Source organism: Salvia hispanica, chromosome 6, assembly GCF_023119035.1.
Source record: "Salvia hispanica cultivar TCC Black 2014 chromosome 6, UniMelb_Shisp_WGS_1.0, whole genome shotgun sequence".
Classification (NCBI taxonomy): domain Eukaryota; kingdom Viridiplantae; phylum Streptophyta; class Magnoliopsida; order Lamiales; family Lamiaceae; genus Salvia; species Salvia hispanica.
In genome coordinates this window covers 26,136,109-26,145,407 of record NC_062970.1, presented here as the reverse complement: position 1 = coordinate 26,145,407, position 9,299 = coordinate 26,136,109, and the positions used below count along the sequence as shown (strand labels likewise).

General features: G+C 36.2%; 1 protein-coding gene across 1 annotated transcript; it reads left to right on the top strand.

Annotated features, from left to right (window-relative positions):
* Window positions 1-3,409: 3,409 nt before the first annotated feature.
* Window positions 3,410-7,848, top strand: LOC125194181 (proton pump-interactor 1-like). Its single transcript, XM_048092253.1, has 8 exons — window positions 3,410-3,552; window positions 4,267-4,641; window positions 5,003-5,197; window positions 5,294-5,473; window positions 5,591-5,785; window positions 6,491-6,589; window positions 6,781-7,296; window positions 7,378-7,848. Exons 2-8 carry the CDS (start codon window positions 4,306-4,308, stop codon window positions 7,693-7,695), a joined length of 1,839 nt encoding a protein of 612 aa, XP_047948210.1. The 5' UTR covers window positions 3,410-3,552; window positions 4,267-4,305; the 3' UTR covers window positions 7,696-7,848.
* The last annotated feature ends 1,451 nt before the right edge of the window (window positions 7,849-9,299 follow it).

Genomic DNA, 9,299 nt, shown 5'->3' with positions numbered 1-9,299 from the left:
ATGCACAAGCAAACACAATGTAATAATATACTGATTCTATTCGTGCGAAACTGCTCGAATAATACTGAATCGGGTTAAAAGTGGATTATAGAGTTTTACGTATACAAGCAAGATTCTATTCGAGCGAAACTTGCTCGAAACATGCTTTTCAGTATACCAAACCTAACATACCAGTCCTAGGCGCTCTTGAGGGACAAGCAAAAATTCGTTGGTGGTGTGATTCCCCAATCGACGGCGGCGTGGAGGAGGGCGTCGAAGCGCACCTTCACTGATTATACAAGTAGCGATAGCGGCGCGTCTCCGATGGACCTCAACAGTCCGGTGTTCGAGGATGAGAGTTCCGGCACACCGATGTCCTCCCGGCGTCCCCCTTGCGTCAAGGCTGCCAAGGGCAAGGGCAAGGCCACATCCTCCTCCGTCGCGCCGCCTGACCAAGCCCCGTCGCCGACCCCGAGTTCGACGTCGTCCGCGACTTCGATTGCGGCCCATGCGTACGCGGATTTGGCGGCCTCCTCCGACTACCGGACGTTGTTGGACGCGCACACCGCCCTCATGCAGGCGACCAACCCGGCTCAAATCGAGGGCATTCAGCGGATGATCGATGGCCTCAGCCGCAAGTTGGGACTTCTCTAGACTAGCCTCCTTTTTTTGTATTTAGTGTTTTTTTTTATTTCTTATTTTGTAACTTTTTTTTAATTAAGTAAAATTAGAATTTCCCTTTAATTGTGTTGTTTTTATTTGTTTATTATTTTTATTTACATTTGTAAACATAAAAATATAAATACAAAATAGTGAAATGCTTAGGGCGTCGCTTAGGGCAGGCTATAGTCCGCCCCACTGCAGGTGGAATAGGAGGAGGATAAAATGCTGACGTGGCGGTGCATAGGGCGTCGCTTAGGGCGTCCCATTGTGGATGCCCTAAGGGTAAGAAATGCGAATATGACAAAATAGAATAAGACATGTGGCATTGCCAAATAGGACCTCACTTATGATTTTACTGCCAAATAGGATAAAAAATTACACATATACCAGTCGGGTTTCACCTTAACCCGCTGTGGGAAGAAGCAAACGAATCAAAAGTTCATGGTTTTAAAAACTAATCTTAAAGTTAGTGGGATAAAATGGAATTTGGGGAAAGCTTATGGTTTTTAAAGCCAAAAATCCATAAATAAATACCTTTAAAGTTATTTTACCCCAATTAAGTACAAGGGGTTTAATTGTACCCTCAATTAAGCGAACAAGGTGGACGGATCCAATCACGTACAAGGGGTACATAGTATTACTATATGCTTTGTTTTATCTATGTTCGGAGACGTGCAAAATCACTATCTTAAAGTCAAATCTAGATCTAAAGATCCCAACTCTGTCCTCTTAAAATTATAAATACTATTTGTAAGAATCAATAGTGGCGTCCGTATGCATTTTACTTGTCCAAGTAATCATTTTTTATGCAATTAACTTGAGAGTGAACACAAAAGGAAAGCATATCATTTTGAATGGGTTTCTTCAACTAAAAAGAAAAAAAATGAATGTTACCTAAAAAGGAATAGCTAAAAAGAAATATGCTCCACTTATAATAGAATGCACAAAGTATAATTTTATATATGGATATTGACATCTAGTATCATGGAACTTTTAAAAAGTTAGATTTTTCTCACGAATTTTGAAATTGACAAATAATATCACGAACTTTACATTAGGTTTGTTATTTCCCACCAGTAAATTTTTTTGGCTATATTAATAGATTGAAGAACAAATTTGGAGGGTGTGCTTCAAGAAAAACTATTTTCAAAGATTAAAAATCTTGAAACTCTCGAAGTTGTTGAAAAATTACGAAAAAAAATCCGTATCATGATATTATTTGTCGGAGTTTTTTCATTGGTGGGAAATAACAAACTCGAGATAAAGTTCGTGATATTATTTTCCAATTTCAAAGTTTGTGGAAAATACTAACTTTTTGAAAATTTCATGATATTAGGTGTCAATATCTCTTTTATATACTCTGTATAACACATCACAAGAAGAAAAAGAATACTTACTATAAATGAAGTACTACTACATAGTGAAACTTCGCTCTCTAGTCTCTATATTTGAGGTTGAGGCCATAAGCTAGTATAGTTCTCAAACAATTTCCTCTTCCATAAATCTTAGTGCTTTTCAGTGTATATTCACAAGATGCAGACTGCAATAGATCATTCTTCTTTTCTACAACTCTACAAACCATGATAGATGAGACACGTATTCTTGTAGGTGTCAACTTATTTCTGAAACACAATCCAGATCATATACGTGGAACATTACCTCTTCTCAAATTGAAGCACTCATTTTGTGGTTGAGCAAGGAAACATTATACAGTTGTATTATTTCACAAATCGAACACAGGCTTATATTTTATAAAGAAAAATCATGTAAATTTGAATGCTATGTGTATATAATTTGTTTATAGCATATAAAAATTATAATTACTCCTATAGTAATTTTTAATTAAAGAGAAAATTCCAAAAAATTGTTTTTTTTTCCCACAAACTTTAAACTTTAATACTCCCTCCGTCCCGCTTTAGGAGTCCCGGTTGATCAATTTTGGGTGTCCCGCTTTAGGAGTCCCGGTTGAGATAAATTAATAAAAAATGCCTACAAAGTGTTAAAAGTGGGTCCCAACATCCACTACAACTAATAAAAAAGTGTTAAAAGTGGGTCCTAACATCCACTATAACATTTATTTATTGGACACTCAATTAAAAGTGGGTCCCAACATCCACTACAATAATTATTTATTACACACTCAAACACTTTTTTCTTAAAACATGTGTCGGACTCAACCGGGACTCCTAAAGCGGGACGGAGGGAGTAATTGTTAAAATTTTCCACCAACAACAAAATCTGACTATGATTCATTTGTTATTACATCTCGTAATATATGATCACCATTGAGAAATGATAGTGATGTGATTACTATACCTCTAGAAGTTAGATATGTTTTTTCATCTCATTTTAATGGAGTTGGATTTCATTGTCAGTAGAAATTTTCAATAATTATGTAAGTTCGTGATAGTACAATTTTTTGAAACTATTAAGAGACAATATCCCTTAATTAAAATATACTACTATATACTAGTAGTATTACTTTTTATATAATAAAAAGACTTGATGAAGCAATGCAGATCTTTGGATATAAACAATGAGATCACTCTATAACCCAAACAACGTATGACTAAAATAAAAGTATCAAAAGTTAATTATTACTAATAAATTTTTTTTCAGATAATCTTACAAGAACGGTAATTCTTAAATTTTCCATTTATGAACAACTCCTCTTTTGAATTGTACACGCGATAAATAAAAGTAGAAAACGCATTAATTGGAAAATTCCATTAAAATTTATATACAGTTTAAAAAATAAATATCCAATTTAGCCTCTAAAATCAAGATTTTCTCTCTCTCTCACACACACTCACACACAAAACTCCCCAGCATAAAAGATCTGAGGGGAGTCCTTTTCTCCTTCACACCACTCCATTCGAATTCTCCGCCCAGTTTTTGTGCCATTTCCAGGTATGTTAGTTTCCTTAATCCCACACTCCACTTCAATCTCGTAATCAGGCTTCAATCCTTTTTTATCCACGTTTTTATTTCATTCTGATCCACCGATCTCGATCCGTTTTGAGGTGAATTGGGGTTTTTGTCATTTGATCATGAAAAAGTTTGTAGCTTTTGAGTTTATTTCGCCTTCTGCTATTGTTTGATATCGATTTCCTTTAAAGTCAATTTACTTAGATTTTGCGGTTTTTGTTCGCTAAATCAATTAGGACTTTCAACTTCAATTTACTGCGTGATTTCAATGATTTCTTATGTGGGGATGGTTAATTGTTACTGAAGATTGAATTTTGGTTCCCTGATCTATTGTGTGGATGTGTTTGTTGAGTAAAAATTGCATCTTTTTGAGCTTCGTTGACGAGTTCGAGTGAGGTTGTGGTTTAATGCTGTTCGCTGCCCGATTTGAAGTATTATCTAAAAATAGGAATTTTTAATTTCTATTTCTCTATGCAGGAAGAAATTTGCATTTTAAGTCTGAAAAATTGACCCTTAGAAAAACTTAATTCTTTAAATCTATTATCTTTTTCCAATCAGATGCAGTTCTGAACAACAGACTTGTAACTGTGAATACTCGATGTTTGCTGATCTATGTTTCATATGCTGAATTTCTAACTGGTGGTGTACTGGATTTGTTAAGTAAATTTTGCTTATGCTTCTTGTCTTCTGCTTCAGGAATCGAGATCTGTTTTCTACCTTTTGACGGTACGTATCATGGGTATGGAGGTTGTAGACTCGAAATTAGCCTTGGATGCTCTGAGTGAAACCGATGTCTCGGCTGAAGTTGGAAAAGTTGACATAAAGTTTGGCTCACATGGTGCTGAGGAGCCGGCAAAAGGTGTGGAACTGAATAAAGTTGCCGAGTCCAATTTCCCTAAGGATGTGGTCGATGAGTGGCCTGAGCCCACGCAGATTCACTCCTTTTACATTGTTAGATACCGAGCATTTGAAGACCAGAATCTGAAGGCCAAACTTGATATGGCTGATAAAGAACTGCAGAAAAAGAACCAGGCGCGCTCACAGATTTTTGAGAAACTGAAGACCAAAAGGGTAAAGCCCCACACTATGTGTTTTGTGTGTGAATGATCCCATGTATAATGAAAAATGGAATATGATTAGAGTAGGTTGCTATGTATTTAGATTACAATATGAAGTCCTAAAGTCATAATTCATAACCATTATGCTTAGAATTGGCAATGTTTTTATCCTTTTTATTCAAACTGTAAAGTGGTAAAGCTGTAAAGGGCTGGCTGTGGGTAAAATGTTTTTCAATATGTTTACCTCAAAATGTTATCCTTTTTATCACTATATTTTTAGAAGAGATTCTTATTGCTCATTTCCTGGTTTTCTGCTCTCTCCGGGATGCAACCCATGTATCTGTGATGCTATTGTGATTGAACGTGTTTTGCAGGCCGAAAGGGCGGAGGTCAGAACTCAAATACATTCTTTAAGTGTTGAGAACAAACAGTTTAGGTCTGTATTGGATGAAAAGAGAAGAGAAATGGAACCTCTTCAGCAGGCTCTGGGCAAGTTGAGAGGTTCGTCTGGTTCTAGAGATAATAGGGGTGCAGGTGTATGTTCATCCGAGGCCGAACTCAATGATGTTGTAAGTCTACATGGAAATACATTTTATCCAGAATTTTTGTTTGTCTACATGTGACTAGTAGAATCTAATATCTTCTTTGTCACCGACCTTGCTCAGATCAAAAGCTTGCAATACCGTATTCAGCACGAAAGTATTCCTCTCAGTGAAGAGAAGCAGATTCTCAGAGAAATTAAACTACTCGAGGGAACAAGGGAGAAGGTTATTGCTTATGCTTCTGAGAGGGCTAGGATTCAGGATTCGTTGGGGCAAAAGGAAGATATCCAAGACCAGGTCAAAGTAAGAAGCAAGTCATGATTTTTAGTTTTTATAATTTTATAATTTTCAGAAATCTACAGACCAGCATTCCCTTGCATAAACTGGTCGGATAATTTCCTTACAACCATACAATTTCAGTCGATAGGAGTGGATCTCGATGGAGTTAGGAAGGAGAAACAGGTGGTCTTTGCCAAGATCAAACAGCTAGATGAAGAAAAGTTGGATCTTGAGAAAGACATAAATGCCTTAGAAGAAGAACTTAGTGCAGTTACCGAGAAGAGGGATAAGATTTTTCAGAGCATTACTGAAATGAGGAAAAGACGAGACGAAGGGGTATGTTTCTCTATGCATTATTTTGACAATCCTCATAACTTTGGTTCGATCTACTTGTTTTATGTTACCATCTATCTAGTACTACTGATTATAGCATGCTTGTGAATTTTTCAGTTATCTAGCTGATTCGAATATCTAGATTATATTTCATGAAGTGATCAGTGTGGTATTAAATAAGCTGTGGTAGGCATGATACTAATCAATTAACTGTATTCTACTCTGTCTATAACTAGGCAGTGGTTGCCTCAATTTTGATTGTTCAACAAGGCTTATAGATTCACATTTACTTGTTCAAAGTATTTCTCTCTTCGGTTTTGGCACTTTATTGGTCAATTGAATATGTTTTGTTTTTATTATTAATAAGAATGGAATATCAAAAAATCGAGAACTCAAAAGTTCAAAAAGTGAATGGCTGAAATTAATTTAATTTTCAATCAGGCCATTATGTAATTTTCTTCTCATCTAGAGATTAAACATTCTCTTTTTTTTCCATGTTATACTTCCTCAATATGCTATAGTTACATATTTTACTCAATTCCTGAATCTTGTTTTCTTTGTGTTTGTGTCTGTGTAGTTAGGGATTATTTCAGATATCGGTTTACATTACAGTCAACATATTATGAGTCTTCAAGGATTCTCCTAGTCGTGACTCGTGCATGAATTTACATTTGAATTTGATCATGGGGTTGCTACTTTGACTTGCAGAATTCCCCCTTCTACAATAACCGTAACCTCTTGGCAAAGGCTAAAGTACTTGCATCGAAAAAGGATATCAATGCTGTGAAGGAGCTTTCAAATACAGAGGTATGATAAATACTCTTCCGGCTTTAGTAACAAATCACTTATATGGCATTTTGATATGAAGGTTTTAGTAGATAGTTGAGGAAGTTTTGATGAGTTCAGTTTTTTGTTGTACTTGAAATCTATCACCTTCATTTCGGACAAACTACATTTGGAACGATCAATATTTTTACTCGAACTTGTTTCCCTGCTAGGTTGAGAATTTCATGGCCCTCTGGAATGGTAATAAGGCTTTCCGGTCCGACTACGAAAGTAGAATCTTGCAATCACTCGATTCAAGGCAGTTGAGCAAGGACGGCCGCTTGAGAAACTTTGATGAGAAACCACTAGTGGTAGCTGAGAGACCAGTTCCGTCGGAGGCTGTGGCTGTCCCGACAAAAGTCAAGGAAGCCTCCAGGGTGGAAGCTGCTCCCCTCGAGAAGAAAGTAGTCGGGAAAGCCAAGAGCAGTAAAAACCACAAAGAAGAAATCAAGGCCGAATCCGCCTTGGAGAAAACCGACAAGGAATTCGAACAAGAGGCCCCTCCTGTGGAAAAGCCACAGAAGGATCCTCGTCAAGTAGTCGTTGACGAGAAGAAGCTGAAGGAGCTCAAGAGAGAGGAAGAGATCGCCAAGCGTAATCAGGCAGAGGAGAGGAAGAAGAAGCTGGCAGAGAAGGCGGCCACCAAAGCAGCGATAAAAGCTCAGAAGGAAGCCGAGAAGAAGCTCAAAGAACGTTCTCGATCTTTATCTCTTTCTGTTTCATGTTATAAGTAAGTCTTGGCTTATAGTTTTTCGACACTATCTATGCAGGAGCGCGAAAAGAGGGCGAGGAAGAAGAACGGTGGTGGTGGGGCTGCTGCAGCCGAGTCTGAGGAAGCCGGGGAGGCTGTTGCGGAGGATGCTGAGGCGGAGAAGGTGGAGGAGAAGGTTGAAGTGGCAGTGGCGCAGAAGAGCAAGGAGCGGAAGGAACACTCGGTGAGGCAGAGGGGGCGTGGCAGGGGCGGGGATTCTCTGCCCAAGGCGATACTGAAACGCAAGAAGGCAACGAACTACTGGATGTGGGGCGCGGCTGCAGCTGCGCTCGTGGCGATTTTGCTTGCGGTGGTTGGCTATAGCTATCTGAATTGAGGCAATTTATGATAGAGAAGACAATGAAAATTGAGAAACAATCCCCAGTTTTTGAGTCCATGTTTTTCCTTTTGGTTTGTAGAGTGATGAGACACTTGAGTTTGTAGAACAGTTGGTCTAAACAGATATATTACACACTCACTGGCTTTTATATTTTTGTTTTCTAAAACTTAAATTTTGTATTGGAGAAATTATTTAAATTTAAAAGTTGAGACATTTGAAAAAGTGAAATCGATAGTCTTATTTGTTCAAGTAATTATACATTCTCCCTTTTCTTTTTCATAATCTCTACTGATTGAGATGTCACAAACTTGCTAAACACATGGGAAAATACCACAACATTTGAATCTTATCATGAGTACAAATTAAGTACCTAGATCAACACTACCAAAACAACGACATTTCTACCCACGTTTATTTTCTTCTCATTCTTCTTTCATTTGTAATTGACGTGAGAACTCAGCTGTCTGGAAATTGAAATAAAGGGATAAGATAATATTTTTGACAACATATTCGTGGGTAATTATCATTTATACATGGTTCATTGTTTCATGTTAATACAAAAAATTTGAAGTTTTCATAAGTATTACTCTCTCCATCCACGATCAAGAATTTTAGTTGAGTCTTACACAAATTATAAGAAATGTAAAAGAAAGTGGATGAAAAACATAGTAGTATGCGAGTCTCATTTTTATAGTGAGTTAGCCAGCACTCCTAATCACATACTGAAATTAAATACTGAAATTTAAAACAGGGACTCCTATAAAAAGGTCATTCACATTTAATGTCAACCATTTACCTACATGACGTACATACTGTTTCAACATTGTGTCATATTAATACAAAACTAAAGTTCAAAATCAGGCCTTTATATTAGTCAGAATTTTTTTTTGTCCTACACATTGAGTGTGATAACTTATAATTCTAAATAATATGTTTGAGTTCATATTTAATGATTTCATCGAAAAAGTTGACGTTTAACAACATTTTGACCAAATTAGTAAGTGAAATTTCATTCTAATTATAGAAGTTATGAAATACTACTACTTATATTAAAACAAAAAACAAAAATACTAAAAAAAATAAATAAGGAGAACATTTTTATCGTTATAATTTTTAATTTAAATGTAATTAAATTACTACTTTATTCAAAATGTTGTTGACCATTAACTTTTAATAGAATCGTTACATACGAGGAGTACTAGGACCATAAGTTATCACATTTAATGTCTAAGCTCAATTTTTTTTTATCTGAATAATTAAGCCATGACAAATATAAAATGGTCATGTAAGTAAAAAATCAACACTATAGAGGATAACTATGTATATCCATTCTCTATTACAAAAGTCTTACTTTTCTATTATATATCTATTTGTTTATGTGTCATCAAATTATCTATCAAGACTTAATTAGTACTCATGTGGCGATAATCTCAAGTCTCAACAACAAACAAACAACTCGACAAAGTTTGATGATGAAAAGTAAGTAAACATAAATTATTCAACTAATCCCTACCCTCTTGTTGGATTAGTTTAATCATGTAGTCAATTAAATACAAACCTAAGCAAGAATCTTAGACTAGTACAGTCCACCTTAATTAATG